Genomic DNA, 23,284 nt, shown 5'->3' with positions numbered 1-23,284 from the left:
TCATCTCCTTTATATACAAGTAAGTGTATAAAAGACAATAAAAATTAATATTGTCTGTTTTCTTTATATATTTTTTTACTGTCTATCTGAAAAAGATAAGCATTTGATGTGTGCCCAAGAACCAGGTTACCACGAGAGAGCAAAGGAATATACCCACCTTTGTATCGTTCATCTTCAGCAACCACTCTCTCAAATACAACAGTAACTACCTGTCGCACTGTAGCTGCTGCTGTGTTATTTGTGATGTTATCTTTCGTGAAGTGCAATCGAAAACAAAGTACTATTGCCTGAAAGAAAAGAATTTAACCTTACAACAATAGATCTATCTTTTAGCCCAGAGTCAAGACAGCTGACTGGGGAACATTTTCCATTGTAGTTTGGCAAAAATTATCTGAAAAATTTTATTTAATCGTTGTAAATTYGAAAAAAACAGAGTAGTTTTGTGGACTGTCTCACAAAAGAAAATGTCTCTTTTTACAGATCCCCCCGAAAGGTAAGCTAGAAAAGGTACTTATGAAGACATCATGATGCACCAATAAAATTATAATTATCCTAGAGAAACTATACAGTAATCAATCATATAAAATAACTTGTATTAATATTAATGTCAAAAAGGATTTAGAATTATACGGTTAATCACAGAAAGGTCAGGCAATTGCAAAGCTAAGATGCACAAAACCTATTGCTTCCTCTCTGTGTTACATCACTRTACTTTTACAACCATGTAGCCTCTGCTGCAACTATTCTGCTCTAAGGTACATGTTTTCATGTGTCATGGGGCTAGCTAAACGCTGTTTCCCATTGGATTTGATAYGACCTCCAACACATAATAATTAATTTTCTGTTTATTGTAAAATAAGTAATATCGGTATGCTTGGTGAAACCTGTATGTCATGTTCTTTTGTCCTTATTGCATTTTCTTGCCTTTGATGAACCTCARTCACACCAAGCCATAGTGCTACATGCCCTGAGCCATACAAGTTTTAACTTTTCTTTTGCTTCCTTTTCTTATAAATGATTTGTGGACTCTGCTCAGATGGTATCTYCATATTAGTCTGAAATTTTAAAATACATCATCCAATTTTGGACTTTCAGGTTAACCTACAGTCTCATGAAGCATATTCTAACAACAATGCCTATTTTAAGGGCCTTTTCAAGAATGTTTACTGATAACTTTCTTCACTTCTATCAGTCAAGTGAAAAACTACAGAAGCAACATACATGTCTGCCTCAAATTGACTTTTTCCAGGAASTTTTCAACAAGACAAACCTTTCAGGTATTTCTAAAAGATGTTTCTACCYATCTCCGATAGGAAACAAATAATCCATCATTACCATCATTTACCCATGTTAAGGCTTACATTTGATTCACTGAGAAACTCTAGCATTCCACTGTAGACGTTTTTATAAGTATATCACTCTATGACAGGAATTAAGCTTTTTTTCTTCCTCCTGTCAAAATCTGCCCAAATTTGACTATAAATTTCTGAAAAACACTAGTTTTTAATGTACTCTAAGGGATTTGTTAAAAGTCCAGCGATTAGATATTCAAGTAATTCCATCACACAAATATGCTTCTGGATCGGGATATATCCTAGTAAGATGTATCAAGACAAGATATCCTGTCCTATAGGAGAGGAGAAAAGTGCTGGGAAAGACCTTTCCTAGTTATTTGGCACCACTGCGATCACATGCTTTTATGTACAGTGTTCAACAGGAGAAAATTTCAGGATATGAAAGAGAGGAAGAAATGAGGGATGCTAAAAAAAAGGCATTTGGAGAAAGCGTTTAAAAGGCGCAAATGAAATAGGATGTAGATATTAAGGACCAAAGAATAATAGGGAGAGAGGGGGTACATGGAGGCAGGAAAGCAGAATAAACAAGGGAARAGATAAGAAGCACACTGCTGTAAAAGATACGAGATACACAGACCAGAAACTTGATTTCAACAGACAGCCTCTTTCCAGAGCCTAGATTAAAATCTGATAAAACTACAATGTTGCAAGTGATTAGAGAATACCTGCTATCCAGTTAAAGACTGAGAATCCTACTTTCTAAAGTATTTCCATTTTCTTCATCAAAATTTACAGTTCTGCCTCAGAATACCTATTACACGAAAAGTTACTATATAAGGCTGAATAGTTTACATGAGAATAAAAACCACAGAATTTCAGGCTTTCTCACAACTTTCCAAAGGAAAGGGAAATAAGGCTGAAGATAGAAAAAGTTCTTGAAACTGGGAACCCATTGCCTTTCATCCATTCATTAGAGAATGATGGAAAAACCTGCAAATACAATAGCAAATAATGGAATAATATWAATCAAGCTGAGGTTGTGTAACACTACCTAGGAAACAGATTCAGTGTAGGGTGGGGTGTTGCTTCTCCAAAYATGTCCTTGCCTAGGTTACACTGAGCTACATACACCGATTTCTTTGATTTGAAATCATACATAAGATGAATTTAGCATGTCAGAAAGAGAAGCAATTGCTCAGCATTTTAACTTAAAATGCTCATTAAGTCAAAATTTGATTACTGTGGAGGAATTAAAAGACAGATTAACAAGGAAGATAAAAGAAATTCTGTTCTCAGAGTCTAGATACGAAGATAATACTGACATAACAGAATCAAGAAACTCCCCCTCCTCCATTATTTCCAAATGCTTCATACATAAAACTTTTTTTACTAACTTCATAGGGGAAAAAGAGAAAGTAGTTGCTACTGCATATTGAGTTTCACTGTTTTTCCTAAAACTACAATGTAAGTGTCAAAAATAATATTATTTTCTATCTCCTTATGAATATATTCTATACAGAAAGATATTTGTTGTTAGATCATGCCTGTTACTATATGGTAAGAGAAAACAAACCCCAAATGTGTTGAGCTAGTAATTTTAAAGGTCCAGTACTACTCTTTTCACATTTCGAATGATTTTAAATATTATAAAGATAATTACTATTAGATGCATAGTGCGCACATCAGTATATAGACTTAAGCTACTACAGAAAAAAAAAAAGAACCTTACTGAAAATTTCTTCAGCAAGGGCAYCATTTATGAATGACACATATTTACCAACAGCCTTTAATGCCTGCCTCTTTTCTAAAAGTTGCCCCTATTCTTTGGTATGACTGATGTAACAGAATTAGCACATTATGTGTACTATCATTGGCTCTAACAAATTCTTACCTTGGACAGTGCTTCATCATGCACAACTGTATTTGTTGTCAGAAGTACAAGAACTGTCTGAAGCAATTTAAGTTCTTCAAGACTATTTTCCATCAGTTGCCAAAGCATATTAATAATGTTTCCTGCTGCAGCCTATAAAGAAATTATGTGCATTCAATTAAGATATTTATATACTGCTAAGTTACGTGCATGCATGTAAGAATAGCATTCTTTCAACTGAATATAACCGAATTTGATTGTTTTTCTATACTACTGGATTACATTTTGAATATAAAACTAAATTCATTGTCACAAGCATCTCTAAATATTTTTAAAGATTGATYTTTCAGCTTTAAGAGCTGATTTTTTTAAAGTTGAGAAATCTCTTAACATGCAGTCCAAATAAAATTCAATACATTTTATTTTTAAACTTGAACAGGCAGAAGAGATAGTACAAAGACATTTTACCCTCAATTCATTCATGATACAGAAAATGCTGTAATTTTACATTATGTAAGCACAATTGAAGATATGTTAATAATATAACTTTCACAAGCTTCTTAACATGCTGTATATAAAGTACCAGAACAGATCACATGGTATTTAAGGAGGAAATCTTGCAGAAAATATGTTACTTCTAAGAAATAACGTAAAATAGAAACACATAACGAGTGCATCACACTAAACACTAAATTTTCTGGCTGCAACATTTAATAAGTTTATCACAGACTACGTATGTTTCACTCCTGTAGCCCAAGTATGCAAATCAAATGAGATGTTTTGAGTGTCATAGATTTCCCTGTTGAGGTTACTGTTTTTACTCACCACTTTATTTTTTTAAATACTTAAAAAGAAGGTTTTATTTGAAATTGCTATTTTTCTAAAAGTAGACAAAAGTAAAATTTTGATGGCTATGTTCATTATATTATTAACAGCCTCCTCAAAAGGGTGTTCACATTCACTTACAGGCCTGTATTTCCCACACCGAAATATTTATACGAACCTTTATCTTACCTCTGAAACAACTTCATGGGACATGAGCCTTTGTATGGCTGCTAGACACAGCTGAGTGATCTTTGGTTCCTTTGTTCCACAACCCATTAGAAAAGGCTGGACTACCTCTGAGCTGTTTTCTTTCAAYGCTTTTGAAAAAGAGATATGGAAGCAGTCAATTTTCAATACTTTGGAGAATGCAGTGCAAAAATTGTCACTCATATCCACTAAGAACAACAAAAAGCAATCTCCAGTTGTGGAAATTTGGGAGTTATTTTTTGCACCAGAAAGAAAAGCTAACTGAAAAAAAATATAACGGATTGCCAGAGCTCACTCTAATAATTGATCTAATCCAAAACATCTTCTCCATTATACACACTTGCACTTACATTACACTTTCCTTCCTCAACGACCTGCTTCTCACTGAGTGACTTTCTTAAAACTCTTTCTAGCCTTAGTGATATCTTAGATGGGCATCCTTTTCTTTCCGCTCTATTTCACCTCTGAACKGAATTCAAAAGTGACACAAAGTGTGGTATAAAGAGACCAAAGCATGTGGCATGAGGGGAAACAGCTAAGCTAAATGCCACCACCAAAAAAAGAGGAGAAAGAAATTGGGCTCTTTGAATCCTGGATTCGTATACCAGGCTGTGATTTTTTCAAACAGGGTTTTTGTGAGAAATAGCAGCTTATTAAGACAAAAGCTTTCTACGAGAAGTGACAAGTTTCATGAAGTTCTAATTTTTTTTAAAAAAAGAAAAAAAAAATCACAGTTAATACATTCCACAGTGATATTTCAAAAACTTTTCCCCATAAAAGTAATTCAAGATATCCAAGCTAAACATCATAGAATTAAAGAAGGAAAAAAAAATCTAAAAGATCAAAGCAAAGCATGATTCAAATCAACTGAGTAATTTTTTGATTGTGTGCAAGACGGTTGATTCGTGCAAGGTTTTATGATTTTAGCTGTTCATTCCCATTACAGATGCCAATTTTTATAGAGAAATAGTTGTTAATACATAGGGTAACAGTTATTAACACACAGACAGTCCATAGTTATGTCAGTCTCTTTAGAGACAGTACAAGGCAGCAGTTAAGTTGACAGAAGCTGATTGAGGACCAAATGCCTAATCAAAGACAAAAAAAATGTCTCCTTTAATGGTAACAAATACAAGTCACTGCCTCTTTAACTCTCTGCTTTGATATCTACTGTTGTGTCTTTTTAAAAACAACAACAAAAAAAAACACTATCAAGCAAATAAACTTCCTTTTAAACTGTATCCATTATCACTATTCTTCAATTGACCAATCCATGATTTTCTCATTAAAAATAATAATAAAAAAAAGTAAATCAAATAGTGGAAGTGATTTCCCTTTTAAAATATGTAATTTATGTATCTGTCAATGTTTATATGTGAGCTAGATTTCTAAGCTCCCTTTATAGTCTATGAATATCTACTACACAGAGTCAACAGAGCCTAGAGACCTCATCCTAAAGGATGCACCTTACTCRTATAGATTTCCAAATTGCCACCAAATTCCAATGATCAAGAACTAAACTAAAAAAGATACCACAAAACATTTATCCTTAACATAGGACTTAGCATAAGGCTCAYGATAGAGTTCTGAAAGGCAAAAATGACAAAGGAAATAATAAATAATGGAATAAATAAAAATGACTTTTTACAGTATTGTTCCTGTAATCAATTAAAAACAATCTTGTAACAGCATCTATACACGCAATTTCATTAAGCTGAACAGTTTACATGTTTGGAAATCTGTACTAGTGGCTACTATATTAGCTTCAGTCTTAAAATACACACAAGAATTTGCTTATATCAAGGTCTGCTTCCATTTTACTATTCCAAAATTATATAGAAAAAGAAATTATACTAAAAATAAAATTTCTATAATGAACCACACCACAAAAGAAATTTTTGCTAAAAAAAAAAAAAAGACTTAGAATTTCATTCTATCAACAGAACTTCTTTAGCAAAAGTATGAACTACCTAAAAATGGCACATCTTAGAGCCATGTGGAAATAACTTCTCACATTTWGCTTGAATTTCAGATCACAGGAGGTAACTGCTCTTTTAGAAGTACTGAAATCTTCGTAAATAAATTTAAAAGCACATATAGACTGCCAAGAGTGAAATTTTTGAAACTGCTCAACGCAACTTTTCCAAGAGAAAGAAAGAAGCTAGATCAATGACCTCAAAGTTCTGGCAAGTTAAAAACATCTCACCAGATATTACAAACATATATTACAGAAGTAACATTATTTGGAAAATAGATGCAATCTTAAAATAATTACTCTTACACAGCGCGATGCTTGAAGAAAGCAACAGTTCAGTTTATTTAAAAGAACAGAATATAATTGTTCTATTTATGTGAAATGACAGTGTTTCCATCAAAATGTAAAGAAAAATCATATCCTGATCAAAATATATTTTTGATTTTTTTTTTTACAAAGTCTATTAGTTGCTCCTAAATTATTTAGCAGCTGCATACGTTTCACTAGCTCTCCCAATTAGTAATAAAAAAAAATAAAAAAAAATAAAAAAAAAAGAAGGCTACTCTTAAAGTATATATACCATCTTCTTCCAGAAATAGCACATTAAACAGCATGTAGGAGACAAAGATCTGGATACTGCCTTATCTACAAGACTAGGTTACAACTGGCAGCTTAAAAAAAAAATATATAAAACCAAGAATAAATAAAGATTTGGGAGTGTTCAATGGCATTACATTTAAGCTGTAAAGCATCAGGATAAGGTGCAGGCACACTACATGCYCCCTTCTGCCCCTCAATATCAAACTTGAAAAAAGTTACTGTCCTACTAGCAAACATCAACAAATCAAGTAATTTTTATGGCCTGAGGTTATTTCAAACCTCATACCAACAAATCTGTGCAGTTCTGGGGTGAAACAAATACTAGATATCTTAATTTAAATCTTTCAAATGAAAATACTTACCAAATTTCACAAACTACCAGAAAGTGCCCCTTCAAAAGGATAAAAAGAAAGACTGTCTATAGAATCAATGATCTTTCACATCGCCTCACTTTGAAATAAAGAGAAAAAAAAATCTTGCAGGATCACAAACTAGCTTTTTTAAAAAAAACGTAAAAATCTTAACACAGGAATATTCCAAAGAATGTTGCTAAGTTCCCAAATGGCTTACTGGAGATTCGTCTAGTACGTTTGTGTATGTTGATGCATAGCTGACATTACCTGGCATAGTTTTCCCACTTATGTCAGCATTCATGACAGCAGTAAAAACAAAGAAAATAAACAAATAAAAAATGAGGTATTAAAGTGAAATATTGGGGGGGGGCTGCTATTTCAAGTAATTCTAGAAAGTGCCTCCTTAACAATATTTAACTTACATATCTCAAAACAAGAAATAGATTAACATTTCATTAGGTTTTATTTTGACCTTTCCTGTAATTTAGTATTGTAAGGATTTTGACTGCAGCTAGTGTAGACACTCATGTATTAATACAGGGACATACAAATTTGGCCAAAGGCTTAAACAGCAACCGGCAAGAAGCCTTCACTTTACACGCAATTTAAGGAAGATGAAGGAAGTTAAAGATACTGTATTAAGTGCTTACAAAGCTGCAACCCACAAGAGATCTCTTGTCCCTCAAAGCAATGGTACATCTTAAATTGAATGACCTTGTCTCAGATTGAGATGGATTTTTGCCTGTCAAGTACAAGTTTCCACAGGCTAGATTCTCACGCTAAACATCCAGATGAGGATCACACTGCAGAACTCTATATAGAGCACTCAGCAACAGCTCTAGTCAATGTGGGCAGTGAACAAGATGGTGAGAATCTGAAGCTTATGAATTTCTTTTTCTTTCCTCTATGTTGATGACTACTTTTGTAGAACCATAACTGAAAACAGAGACTTTCCTCAGCATCAGTATAGCACTAACATGAAACAGGAACAGCATAAAGGATCTCTGTATTACTTAATTTTTTGCTAGGTGTCAGAGAGTAAAATATCATTTATACAACGCACACTAAAAAGTCTGTAGGATTATTAAACAAACTCAAAATATCTTTTTAATGATAAATCTTTTTTCTGATCCAAAATCCAAATTTACATTTCCCATTGCATTGATACTGAAATAATTACCTGCCAAGATATCACTATTTCGTGCAGCTATGGTTTTCACTTTTATTATTCCTGATTCTGCAGCCTGGAAGAGAAACAGAACAATCAGTTTAGATGCTATTTCATTTATCATTATAGAAAAGAAATAAATACATCTATTAAGAATAAAAATGTATAATCTCAGAGCAAAAACACTTTCATAGTGTTTTCAGTTAGCAAAGTTAATGCAGTAGTGAAGTCTTTGTAGTTTCTGAAATTAGTTTCCAGAATTCTACAGAAAGGCATTTATTCTGTGGTTCAGAATTTATAGAAAACAAAAAAATATATATTTTATTACTTTCCAGTCCTACAAATGCAAAGAAAAATCACTAGTAAACAAAAAAAGTGATATGTAATTTTTATATGCCTTTAAACAGTGAAACAATTACCATTATGTATCATACTATCTGTCACATTTACCAGGTCAAAATTCTGAAGACCTTGTGAATATCAGTAATTATACAATCACTTAAGCAATGAAATCTAGTTAATAAACTAGATGTGGTACTCAACACTTGAAATTCATCATGTTTCTTCCAGTCACCTAGTAGTATTGTCAGTTCTAAAACAAAGGCCTCTGCTAACAGTGAGTCCGAAACCCATTTTCTTCTGGATTTTGTATCCTAATTTCCATATGCAAATTAWCCCAGCGTTGTAAGTGCAAGTGCTCCGTATAAGCTCCACAAGCATTCCCTGCCCTCAGCCTCGGTTCCTCCTGACCTGCCGCATCATCCACAGCAACAGTTCCTGCCCCGGCCCCAAAAGGGCCACCGGAGTCACCAGGAACAGCACCGTCCGCCTCCCCCGTGGGTGCCCTCTCACCTGGCCACGAGACTGACTGCGGGTGCCGTGCGGCTTCGCAGACACAGTTTTCCCCCCCGAACACAGAGTTTCTACTTACAAAACGGTGCAATACATATCGTGCCCGAACTGACATACAACACGCTGAAATGAACACAGATTGACATGCAAATCTTTCTCCTGCATAATTAAAATGAGGAGTGCTGAATGCAGCTCATTTATTTTAATTACGTTAAGTTAAAGTGTTGAGGTGTCTAAGTCAATCCCTGTTCTGCTTCAGTCATAAACTGTAAGCTAATTGGGGGGGGGGGGTATTGTCGAAACAAATTATTCCCATTAATGAATACGAAGGATTTGTCAAAGTCCAAGTTCAATTATCTTTAAACTAAGCCTCATCACATCTACTGGCAATTAATTTCTTTCTTGCCATAGTGCAAATCAATCTTCAAATAAATTTTAAGCCTGCCCACACACACATGCTATTCACATATACTGTGGCCTCTCTGGATGAAGGAAAAAAATTCTAACACATACCCCAGTTAGCTGTTTCTACATTGGCTTTATGTAAAATAGCATTCTTTTTTAAAACTAAGGTGAAATAAAAGAACAACTATTAGACATTTTACTATCATTCTGAATACAATAAAATTTTTTTTTCCCTTACAAGACACAAGACGTTTTATGATTATCTGGATTTTGCTTTGGTTTCTGTTTAGCATTCTCAATCAAAATATTTGCAATTAAAAATTAATTATACTGCACACATTCTAGAAAAAAATCCAGCACTCAACTACGTATGTTAAAAAAAAAAAAAAAAAAAAAACCATTACATAGGAACCTTTTCCAAAAAATGATTAAATGACTTTAGTTGAAAAAAATAGCCAACAGAAAGAAAATGAGACTATAAATAGTTATCTGGTTATCCTACTGACATCAATATAAAAGTGTATTTAGATAGCTTCAGTTTAACTTGGCAAGTTAAAATGGGCATTACATTTACAAGTTGCATGAATTTTCAAATTACTGCAACACTCTTCARGACATTGGTCTATTATAAAAGGATCTTATTAGAACACTAATCCAGATGGCCAGTATCATAGTGTACATTTACTGGTATAAATATGATAATCTACTTTCACATAAATAATATAAGGCATCATGTTTTTAAAGCAATTACCACTTTTAAAAGTAGTGTTATCAGAGTTTCAGTTAGCACCACAGTAAATAGGAATAGTCCAATGAGCAAGTTGGAGCTCTTCGTTTTTAAAAAGAGGCAAACATACATAATTCCTATGGAATTACAAAGCTCAAAGTGTACCTTGAAACCTTCAGTCAGTTATATTTTTCAGTCTGCTACTTTAATATCTGTGTACTGAACTGAAATAAAATGCCCTGAACATACACTAGCCGTCACTGGTTTATCCACATTTCTGCTGAAGTGACTGCAGCCTTCAGTTTGGGGAGGGGGAATCTTTATGGAGAACACACTGATTCTCAGTGATTGCTCATATACAAATCAATCTTCTGGATAGCGGTAATGAAACACTCAATAATCTTGTACGAAACTTCATCGTAGCCCTCTGGGTTCAAGCACTTGCCTCATTATCTTTCTGCTTCCACAGAACTTCCTAGGTATTTACTTATTACATGGAAATCACTCTAAAGAGAAGCCAAAGTAAAGAATGAATTTATTTACAAAAATCCTGATACACACAGTGCAGGTGTAATACTTGTAGAAAAAGTAAACTTGAAGTTATGTATAATATCTACCTCTTAGAGCCAAAATTCCTCTTCCAGTATACAGTCTGATGGTGAAAACATTCATAGCTTTGAGAATTTCAAGCTAAAGCTACATTATACACATACGTRGTCTTCTCAAAATATGAATTCCCACATCTAGATCTCATGTTTTTTACCCCACCTTTAATAGTTTCTCAGATCCAAAACTCCTCCTCTTCACATTAACTTCTTAGTCCAAATGGAAAGGAACTTCAGTCTTCCTGTCATTAGACCTCTGTGTACATCTTCCAATCGTAAGAGGTGTAAACGTTTGTGTAGGGCCAAAACCACCAACCAGGAAACACAGACTGCCCAGACACTCAGCTAACTCTAAGCAAAGAATTAACCCATCATCCAGCAGAATCAACATTTTCCAACAACTAGGTTACATTCAAGTCCCAAAGTTAAATTTCCCTACCTAGAATCTTTTTTTTTTTTAAATGTGCACATATAACTTATAAATATTGTATTTAAGCATTAGGACAATTAGAGTACTCAATTCTACTGGTTACTGTTCAGGATGATCTAACGGTAACCTACCAATATCAGTAGCACAGTGATAACTGCACCTGAAGTGTACCAATCAGTCCTTTAGGAAAAAGCTGTGAAAGCTCTCAAACTGAACTGCAGTGGATCTGTCTGCATTATCAAAAGATACCACTATAGCTAACACCACGGTGATGATAATGTCACTTGGCAGCTCAAGAAAAGAACGGCTAGAAGGAATTATGGCATGGCATATACTTGAATATGTAATCGCGTATCATTTAGGGCAAAGACATCATGGACCCCCGAGCGCAACATTGCAACGCATATGGACATGCGAGCAAGGTGCAACAGGCTCGACTGCAATATGATCTGACAGCATGTCAGCTGCCCCACAGTAATTTCTCTTACTCTGGGGTAAATGTGAAAGAGCTAACCTTTTTTCACTGAAAAATAATAATATAGTTACTAGCTTTTCAAAAGGGAAAGATTACTCAAAATTCTAATCTAGAAAACGTCATTTACAAGTGACCCTTTTCAGGAAGATAAAAATCTTCCCATAAAAATCTTTACCATAACCACCATTTTTAAAAGCTGTTGAATTTACCGATCTTCAAAGGGACTGGTACCTTGCAATTAGGACCAGAAATCAGCATTTAAAAAAAAAAAAAAAAACACCAAGAGATATTGAACAGAGCAATAGGCCTGAGCTGAAATTTATACTACAGATTGTTCTAATTTTAAAAATATTCTTGTGTATGATCTTCTAAATCGGACAGAACTGTTACCAAAAATAAAATCAGAAACTTTCACCACTAGTATTTTAAATGACTATTTGTATCTCAGCTGAAAGCTCAGAGCAAATTGCTACCTCCAGAAATATTGAAATTGCTTCTATTCAACTTTAAATGCCTTTCTAACTGGAACACTGAACCTATATCCAACAGTTTAGACATGAGATACTCTAAAGTACAGTTTCACTGTACTTCACTGGTGTGCTTTGCAAAAGCACACTGCAAACTATTACTGTACTGCAGACTATTATTTGGAAAAGGCCACATATGTGAAAAAAAATCCACACTAAATCAGTCCCATAGAAGTACTCAAGTATAACATATTAGTGTGAAAAAGGGTTATATTTTTATCTTCCTCATTAGAAGCATAACCCCTACTCATACACTTCTCTTGTATACAGATCTATGTTCGTGCTCTCTGTATTTAAAATGGTGAAATGCTGGTTCTGATCTCATGGAACTGGGTACTGACAGGAATTTATTATATTAGATGACTTATTGCTTTTGGGTTAGAGCTTGCTCACATCCTAGTGGCTCAGACAAAAGTCAACTAGCAAAGCCTCTGGGAAGCACTGTAAAGGAAAACACAGTTACAGAGTACGTAAGGTAAATACTTAAGCCAACTGGCCACAGTCAAGTCCACGGAACCAGAGAAGAGGCATCCAAAGGCCAAGGTCAGTGAAAGACCATTCTCTATCATGGTCATAGCAACTGGGGAAGGTTACTGATAGGTTACTGATTTACATGGTAAATGCCATATATATCTTCAAGAAGGGCAGGGAAGAACATTAAGGGAACTACAGGCCAGTCAGCTTCACATCAGTTCGTGGGGCGGTTATAGCGCAAATATGCTTGGAAACCACTTCCACGCACATGCAAGGCAAGATGAAGACTGGGAACAGCCAACAGGAATTTACCATGGACTTGACCAAGTTGGTTGCCTTCTACAATCAGAAGACTGGCTGTACGGCTAAGGGGAGAACAGTGCATATCATATGTTGACTACAGAAAGGCCTTTGATACCATCTCCAACAGCATGCTTAAAGTTAGATTGGCAAGGTATTGGTGAGACAAGCAGACAATAAAGTGGGTGAAAACCTAGCTAAACTGTCAGGCTCAAAGGACAATGACAAACACAATGAAGTCCATCTGGCACTCAGTTACTAGCAGTGTTCTTCAGAGATCAACACTAGGGCAAACACCATTTAACAGCTTAGCAATCTAGATAATGAGATAGAGTCTGTGGACAGATATCAAACTGGGGTTTCAACATGCTAGAGGGCAGAGCTGCTGTTCAGAGGAACACACACAGGCTAAAAAAGTGGACTGATAGGAATCCATGAAGTTCAAAGGTACGCACAAAATCATGTGCTTGAGATAGTTTAAGGTCATGCACCAGCACAGGCTGTGGACTGWCTGGCTAGAAAGTGGCTTTGCAGAAAGTGACCTATTGGTCCTGCTGGACAGCACTACACCCTTACAGCAAGTGGCCAACACGCTGGGCTGTACTAGTAAGAGCATAGCCAGTGCACTGAGGGAATTGAATCTTCCTTTGTTTGGCACTTGTGAGGCCACTGCCGGAGTACTTTGTCCAGTTTTGGGCTCCCGGGTACAAGACAGACCTCAACATACTAGATTGAATCCAGCAGGCAGCCACTAGGACAGTCAACAGCTGGAGAACAACGCACAAGGGGAGGCTGAGAGCTGTGTTAGTTCAGCCTGAATAAGGCATGGCTCAGGAGAGAGCTTGTTGCTGTCTACATGTACCTACTGGGGGGCCACAGAGAATGTGGACTGCTTTGCAATCACTGTTCAGACGCATATCACATCCTGGATATGTATACATGTTGAGGAAAGACTGTAAGGAAAAAGGAATGCAATAATTCTTCTTTTGTATCACTTGCAATTCTACAATTCTTGCTCAAGTTTCCTACCATAATTTTTCTTTCACAGAATCTTAGCAATGATAGTAAAATTAAAATTATTAATTTTCCTAAAATTGAAAATTGTATTTCAGTAAGCTGTTTTCATCATCACATCTTCAATGGAAGAGTAGCAGCACTATAACTTTCCCATTGTTTTAAGCATGGAATGTGCAATTTACATAAATTGAACAGCCTCACTTATTTAATCAAAAAATTAATACATTTGCCTTTTTTATTCCTGTTATCTTCATTTAGCATATAAATGCTAAATGCAAGAAAATGCAAAGAGATGGTCATTCTCTTTTCATCCAGAAGACAGTTTCTCTAACTGTTATGCTCTACCCCAAGACAGAAACAAAATTACTGTGGTTTATTCTAAATCACGGTCCAGTAGTGGTCAATGGAAGAAAAAAAATAATGTACATCCCAACAACAGGGACTACAGTTGAAGATACTAAACTCTAATCCCTGCTAGACTCTATTCAAGATCAGTACAATTCTCAAACACTGACGCTCCAATACTACGAGAAAAAAAAATAGATGTGCTAATTAATTCTATTACACAATTTCTCCATCATCTCAAGATTTATGATATTCCATATGTTTTACAGAGAACCTTGTTCATTTCCAGCTTTAGTGCAACTATATTAGTTGCCCTGATGTTAAAAGTKCTATTTCTCTTGACAGGAGCAATTACTCTTCTAGTCTATTAATCTTCCAAAATTGTCAGCTTGCAGAATCAGCAACCAATTCAGAAACATGAAGGTTAATTGTCAATAATACCAGAAGAGGTGCCAGTGTTATCTAAATTGCTTCAGAGCTGTTGTGTCACCTGACATGAATGTTTAGGTAAAGATAATGAAGTACAAACATTCAATATCAAGAATTTTCATTTGACAATCAAAACACTACGCTTCAGTTGGAAAACCATCACATAAATCAAGAGATCGAATCAGAGAGAATAACCAAGAACTCATTACTGAGCAGCACTGATGGAAACGTAAAGAAAAATGYTAACTGGAAGTTGATACAGAAGAAACAACCATTTAGTGAAGATTTCTTAGTCAAATCTCTCTCTTGCATAGTAAGAAGCCATGAGAGTGGAAGAGAATTCAATCTGAGATTAAGACACATGAACTTAACTATCTAGACTCCCATTACAATGGAAATTTAGTCCCTACTGAATGCTCCTAAGTTCTTTATAAACCGCTCCTTAAACTAATTCAGCTGACCTACCAGCAGAGGCTCAATACAGTTGTCTAAGCTTGGGCCTCCATGTCTGAGACATCTACATAGGGACAGCAGGACATCGTGCAGGAYGTATGGAAGACCCATGCTTTCCCGGACTAGCTGCTGCAAGCCAAGCGAAATACATTAAGGCATCTCAGCTAGCAAAGATACCTATGTGTGGACTGAATTAACTCCCTTGGCATCTACTGCAAGGTCCTCTGAAAAGCCGTTCCATTGACTGTATTTCCATCATGAACAGAGAATACATGATCAATGAAGGGACAACGAACAGGCACCTTAGTCCTGCACTGAATTCTGCCTTTAAAAGTTTGCAGATAGACTGAGGTAAGGAAAGTTTTTCAAAACAGTTCTATAAATACACTATTATATCTTTTAGGATAGTAAGAATGATACATTAAAGTTTTAAAATACTGTATGATACAGTAATTTGGCCTACATGCATAATGTCAGCTATTCTTGAACACATGGCATTTTTTATTAAAGACTAAAACACAGAAAAAAGAACAAAAGGTCACATGAAATTTAAGATTATAGTAAGGCTTGAAACTTAGAAGACATTTGAATAGAAGGTGATAGTCCCCCAGAAATGTAACAGTATATTCAAAAATAATCTGTGTACAGTAATATTTTTTCAATAAGTTATTTTAAAAATAAAAACACAGCAAAATTGATTCCAAACATGAAGCTAGCAGACTTGGCAACTGGTGAAGATTAGCAATAAGAAAGAGACTGTAGGAAATATTAGGACTCACCTGTTTCAAGTTACTAGCTCAGCTACTGGCTGACAACCAGAAAACACTATAATTTCCAGTAACATGTGCAAGGCACATGCTTGAGCGGAAGCTGCCTAATTACAAAAATATGCATTTTTACAGATCACAATTTCTCYACCTCAAAAGAATTTTCAAAACATTAGTTAAGTGTTGAATCATTAAAGTAAACAAACTCTACAGTATTTGCATCCTTCTGAAGTAATGCTGTGAAGACCTGAAAATTAATCAACTTCGAAAGCTCACTGCAGGTTAAGTTTCCTATGGGCTATAGCTTCAGGATTAGTTCATACATTTTTAAGAGAAAAATAAAGCAAAAAAAACCCCATTACTTAGATTACCTCTACAGAGAACAATTTATGTACTAAGTTTTGTTCTATGCCAGGTCCATTACTTTCCTGTTTTTTCACTGTGACAGTAGCACGAACACAGCGCTCTCAAGCCCTTCAATACTAGTAGTACCTCGAGTGACTGAAAGGGCCAAAACATAAAGCATTTCAGCACATCTTTTTCTTTCTTAGTCTCTCTCTGATTTGTCTACTGGACTACACTCAACAGACTGTCTTAAATACTGTTACTATTGCAAAACAAACAGCTAATATTGACACACCATACTTAATCTTTTTTTAAACTATTCATTGCAGTTGCACTAGGAATATCAAAGTCAAGATTTATCAATATGAATATCTGGAGATCACTTAAACTATGAACTTAATTAACCTTTGTAGTATGTTCAAATATTGCAATATATCCTTACATTTGGTTTCATGTTGCTACCCAATGATATCAGAGTGATACCTTAAAAGAATAAGCTTCCAAATTAATTTTTTCAGCATTAGTACTAAGATGTGTTCAGTATCAGTAAATCATTCCAGAACTAGAATGATTTAATTAAGTGGATGCAACTGTCACGTACATCTCCACACAGACAGCCATGGACTTCATAGGAAGAAACATATGAATAAAACTGTGTTCACAGTACACAACAGGGAGTCCCTAAGAAGGGGCCATATAAACAGTATAATGAAACAATTTGAGAAACAATTTCTTACTTATCCAGAAGCTGCTCAGATCTGGACTCCTCAAGCTTTACTCAAATAACTTAAAGCCACTTGCCCACAGGTAAAGTTCTAATAAAAGAAGGAAAATAAGACTGCAAAATCAGATCCTATTATTTCTCCTTGATATAGTGAATCGATTTACTACATTGTTTCAAAAACACTTCAGTATGCCAAAGACATACACAACTCAATAAATAGTTTGACAAAAGCAATTCTGCTGCTTGTCAAAGCTCTGAGAAAGAAACAGTATGGAAAGGATATCAAAAAATGCCTTTCAAGAATCTCTAGAGAGCACTTTCACTGAAATACTCCAAATACTTCCACATCCACTGTTCCAAGTTAGTCTAGCAGCAAACGCCCTAAAACATAAAGACACTATGACTTCCAACCAATTAAAGGGCTGCTAAGTGAAAAACACACCTCTGTTCCATAACTGGTTTAGGCCATGCAAGCTGACGCAGTCACCCAAGCACAGGGTTCCTGTTCTTCCCCAACCCTACCTGCTCTTTCCTTACCCCTCTTCTACCTGCACAAATATTCCTGTAACTGTGCAGTGAGCTGGACCAGAGTTAAACTTTTTCTGTGCTTTTTAAGCTCCATTGGTTTTAACTGGCTGTTTGAAAAACAAAAGTCCTATGTCAACCTAGAGGCTATAAGCCTACTTAGAGAACTCAAATGGCTGGACTGGATGTATGTAAACAACATGGAGTTACAAGATTGAAACAAGTTTGACATTCAGGTTGAGAAGAATTTTTTGGTATGCTTTCTCCTCCTCCTTTTAATTCTATTATTTCTGTTAAATATAAATACTTCCACGGTACTTCTAAGGTTCCTTACCCAAAGAGATCATCTAACCAAATCAGATGTTACTTACAGAACAGAATTTTCAACAAGAGTAAGAAGCAGTAGACAATTGATTTAGCACACTAACTTATTTTCATTATTATAAGACGAAGTTTATACTCTATTTTCTAAGCTTTTTTTTTTAATTAAGGATTTTTTGTTTAAAAAGCAGATCTGAAGCACTTCTGCTAAATTATTCAAGATTATGGCACAACAATTACTCAAGATGATGGTTAAAAACAGTACTATCTGCTTTGGCACACACTCAGCACAGCATATTCAAACTGTGGTCTAGTAGGTTAAAATACTGCATTGAGCTCTATCACATGTTCTGTGCAGGTCAACCCAGAGTCAGAAGTTAAGCATTACTATATGTATTAATAAAGAACAAAGCCTAAAGCCCACCATATTAAAGACAGAGAATTATGGCMAAGTAATAATTTATTCTTGGACAAACATCATATTACTTAATACAACACAAGCAMAACTGCTGCTGATACCAAAGACTGCTTCRTTCTCCTCTATTTTAAACTCCAAAGATCCATTTTAATTTATCATSTCCCTCGTTAGTGTCTGTTTCTGTAACTTGTAACAGATACAAGGATATGAAAAGACACTGTGAAAACAAAAGTACATTTTTCAGCAGTGTAATTAGTTGTGCATCTGCCAATATAAACAGTTTTGGCGTATCATAGAGATGCAATCACCAAATCACTCTTTGGTCACAGTATACAGCTTTCATGTTTAGAGTATTTCTGTAGACAATCTTAAATAACATATAGGATACATACCCTAATCATACAGAAACAGACAAGAAAATTCTAACAACAAATAGATGTCAGTCTGAAATCTAACAGTAACCAGTATTTTTTTTTTTAAGGTATGGAGAAAAGTCTAACACGTGGTTAATCCCAAAATACTGCCAACAACATAATGTCAAGTCCACAAATTCTTTCTGCAGTTCCCATTTYGCACAGTATTAAGTGACATGACCCAGCAAAACAAATGGTTCATGTGCATAAACTGTCATACACAGCAGAGATGAASTGCTGACTGCTTTGGGGGCAAAAATACATCCTGTTATTTCTTAGGCAGAATTTCTTTTTGCTTGCAAGGGGAAGGAAGTTTCAGGGTTTGCCACACACTTGTAAGTTTAACATTGGGAGATATTCAACAGTTTCAAGATTTCTTAACAGATTATCAGAGCATTAGCAGAAACCTGAAAATCCACTGTTAAAAGTGACTGGACTGAAAAACTACATGATCTCCACAGAAATGACTTACTACGAAAACTTCACAGACTCTTAAGTAATTGAAATTATATGAGATGAAGTTGCTTAAAACACTGAAGAGTTCAAGYTCCATTCCCAGCAAGGTCTCAAGACCTTAATTCAGGCACCTGTCTGAGAAGTTCTAAGTCTCACAGATTTCAAAAGACAGCCAGCTGATCCTTTTTCTGCTGACCCCTAAACATCTGATAAAACTTCTGTGCCATCTACCTGTCTGTTCAAAGAATCATTTAACACTGTTTTGCCCTTTGTAGCAGTAGTTATAACATATGTGTGTGTATGTATATATATGTGTATATATATGTATGCACATGTTATTATATACATGCACATTACAAACATATTTAAAAGGTGAAAACTAAGACCYGTTTAATTAAAACAGGCATTATTTTTCTGATCATGCCACTTTAACTCCCTACAGTACTGATCCAGAAAGGTTTTGTTCACATTAATCAGTTGAGCAACCAGCAGAACCGAGAACTATACTACTTCCTTTATCTGCAGTCCAAAAGAAATAAAAGTCCAAAAGAGCAGAGTAGACAGAAACAATTTTGGAAAGGGCTGATGATAACGAACAGCCGTAAGCAAAGCTTCCCTCAGAAAYTGAAAGGATTAGAAGCAGTTTACCTGCACACAGTACTTACCAAATCCAAATATTATAAGAGAGCTCATAACTACTAATTTTAGACTCTATTTTTCAGTAGCTCTGCCACACTATGATAGCATTAAAAAGTGACACAGGGGCACGTATATCAGCTGCAAGATAAGCATATAAATTACATTGCATGAGGTGGTAATGAGAACATCTAGTTATATCACAAGTATACGAGATTATAAGCGTTAGGAATCAGTTTAAAGAAGTCCACGATTAAAAGTAGTTCAAAAACTTGCCCTGTTCCAAATCACTAAGAACATTCAACTCCTCTGATCACTATTCAGATCCAATCATRATTAGAACAAATGCATACGATTCAAATACCAATTCATCAGTTGAGATCTGATAGACAGTAACACAGGATACCAGTTTCCTTTAAAATTAGTGGGGGGTAGGGAAGGCTTCCAGAAGCAGGAAACAGTCTTACTTCCTCGCAACCATATCATATATCCTATTACAGGACTGCTACTCACCTCAGACTTCTATATATGGACCCACAACTCACTACGGAAAAAAAGTCCCACCTCTCTGTGAACACCTTCCAGTACTACTCCATAAACATCCATACCTATCCAAACTCCACAAAACTGTKAAGAACTTAACTCAAAACAYTTTATTAGCAAAGCAAACTATATAAACTGCTGTCAAGATGCAAAAGGGAATACAAAGAGTCACGCATAAGAACATGCTAAACATGGAAAACAAGCAAACATCAAAAATTGTTTGTGCAGAGGTTACTTTAACCTTCAGCATGGCAGATATAATGAAGCATTATTAAAAAGACTAACTTGAGAATTACAGTGCCCATCTCCTTTGTAGATCTTGAAGAAGATAAACATTATTACAGTGGGGAAAAGTGGTTCAGCAACCTAATAACTTACAAAGTCACACATTAATACACCAGAAAGTGTGGAAACAGAACCTCAGCCTCCCTCTAAAATACATGCCCAGCCTTCTGTTCAAGCGATCACAACCTTTCCTCGATTATATGTGATCACACACAACTTCGCAAACACATTGATACTCTTCTGCAAACTATAAACATACGTAGCACGCTCTGCTAAAGCACAGCACTTCATGCCTTTCAAAACAGCACAGTCATTAGCTTCAATTCACCTGTTAAAGTGTTTAATGCTTTGTATGACTTTGAATATACTATCACTTAATTAAAACTAAAGTCATACTACATAGGCAATCCCTTTCTTCCAAACTGGCAGTGTCTTTTCATATCTTCACAGGTACCTTTCCGGTTCTGCAACTTAATCTCAGTTTTTCCTTCCACTGTTGTGTGGAACATATGTTTTAAGAAATGGCAACTCACAGACTACTGACAGGGAAAGTTAAATTCACTGTRCATATATACACTAAAAAACCCCACTGACAAAATGCATACTTTTAACGAGAGAGAATATTCTAATTTCCCTTCAGTTAGGGTGATTCTAGTCACCAAGATAACCGAAGCCGCAAGTACCATAAGGCCAGTAACCGCCGCGGCGCAGGTGAGACATCCCGGGCCGCAGCCCCGCGGCCGCCCCCCCCGTCCGGGGCCGCCGGGATTATCTGCCCTTGCGCTGCCGTCCTGCCGGGGAGGTAACGCAGCTGCGGGGTTCGGAGCCGCCGCCGGAGCCGGACGCACTGGCCCGGGCACCGCGGCGGGGAGAGCGYAGCACCCGGTTCGTGCCATTTGCTGTCTCTGCTGTAGCCTTGTAACCGCATTAAAGAKCAACTTTGATTTACTGCTGACCGACAAATGCACTGTACGAACTGCCGCGCAGATAAGGATCCGCAGCATGTTTGCTAAAATAACATCTGGGCCACAGATTAGCTTCTGAGCTGCAATCTCTTGGAGGCGCAGATAAATTCATTTAAATTATTACAAGACGTTTCCAGCCCGCTTAGCACTTCCTGCCACTTCCCAGCCCCGCRCGCCTGGGCCGGGCGGCTGGCGCAGGCGCCAGGCAGGTGCCCGCAGGACGGGTCCCACCCGCGGTCCCACCTGCTTTCCCGCATCCCCGGCACAGGCGCGTGCGCTTGCACGCACCGACGCACRCGCTGGGGCTCAGCACCCGTGTCGCGGCCGAGCCCCACGGCCGAGCCTCTGCCCATCGCTCCGTGCCAGCGGGAACGTTGCGCGCCCGCAGCGCCGGGTCCCCACGGACCAGCCCCACGGCGGCTCAGCCTCCTCCCCGGGCCAGCCCTGGGCCAGAGGCGCCTGCCAGCCCTGCCGGGGGACCAGGGCCACCGGCTGGGAACCCTGCAGCAGACAGACGCTCTGGGAGCCGATGGCCTCCTACTTAGCATTTTGGGGGAAAAGGCTCTTTTTTACATTTTTTTTCCCCTCCTTCCTCTGAAGCAGAACTAAAGTATTTTGCCTTTAAAAGCCTGCCCGTTTGCTTTGGCTTTCTCTTGGCTGTGCTCTAGGGCTCAGCTCTCTCCTGTGCCAAAGTGGTGCAACTGTGCCATGGAAGGAAAAGCCAAGGACAAGTCAGGCACGACCAGGTGATGTATTGGGAGCTCGGTCACACGCTGCAAGATGCGAATGCGGGAAGTGAGCGGGGACAGCACAGACGCGTCTGCACCGGGGAGATCCATAGAGTTTGGACATGTTTATGGGACAGCCTCGAGAAGCGACGGGCTGTGAATCATCTCTTGTCTCTGCTCTTTCTACTCATCCATCCACCAGCCCCATCAGTCTGGTCCACGTGCTACTGATGTACAGCCAGAAAGAAATTAAAGGCATTAAAAAAAAAAAAATCCTGGCTATGCCCAGTGGTGCTTATGGATTTGTTTTGATGGATGCAGCCTTCCTTCACCTGCTGTGGATGCTGAGGTCCACCCGTCACGGCAGCCCTCCAAGACACTCCGTGCTGCACTCAGTATTTGCTGGGGAYAGCTCAGAGTTTGGTTCATGAACCGGTGCTGGAAGGGAGCAGCGGTCCTCAAGGGTCCTGCGCAGCGGCAGCAGCTCCCGTCCGCACGATTCCCTCGGCCGTCGGCTCCGAAGCTCGCAGCAAGCCCGAGCGCGAGACCGTCCGAGCGCGGCTCTGCGGTGTCGACTGCCGTGGTCCCCGACTGCAAACGGGAAACTGAGGCCGCGCGCGGCTCCCCAGCGGGACRGGGAGGGCTCGGTGCAGGAGCTCCGGCGGCCGTTTCCCTCCGACCGCAGCTCTTGCAAGACGCTGCCGTTGCCGCGACGGGGCCCGGCCCAGGGCGGTGGCGGCTCCCCGGCGCCGTGGGTCCCGGTCTCGCCAGCGAACGCCCGGCGCCTGCTCGGCCCCCGCCTGCCCACCGCCCCGGCGCTGGCGGC

The 23,284-nt window shown here is 37.5% G+C and overlaps 1 protein-coding gene across 3 annotated transcripts in view; it reads right to left on the bottom strand.

The window, feature by feature from the left end:
* Positions 1–23,284, bottom strand: part of MON2 (MON2 regulator of endosome-to-Golgi trafficking) — a 79,530-nt gene that overhangs the window by 53,312 nt on the left and 2,934 nt on the right. For all 3 annotated transcript variants that reach the window (XM_085323832.1, XM_085323833.1, XM_085323834.1), the window contains exons 2-5: positions 8,306–8,369; positions 4,180–4,307; positions 3,187–3,318; positions 158–287 (exon numbers count right to left, since the gene is read on the bottom strand). In XM_085323832.1, coding sequence (XP_085179958.1) covers positions 158–287; positions 3,187–3,318; positions 4,180–4,307; positions 8,306–8,369 — 454 coding nt within the window. The remainder of the gene's footprint in view (positions 1–157; positions 288–3,186; positions 3,319–4,179; positions 4,308–8,305; positions 8,370–23,284) is intronic.

This window comes from Rhea americana, unplaced genomic scaffold, assembly GCF_003343005.1.
Source record: "Rhea americana isolate MKP2758 unplaced genomic scaffold, rheAme1 scaffold_88, whole genome shotgun sequence".
Classification (NCBI taxonomy): domain Eukaryota; kingdom Metazoa; phylum Chordata; class Aves; order Rheiformes; family Rheidae; genus Rhea; species Rhea americana.
Note: the sequence above shows the minus strand (reverse complement) of the source record. Positions and strands in the feature narration are given on the sequence as shown.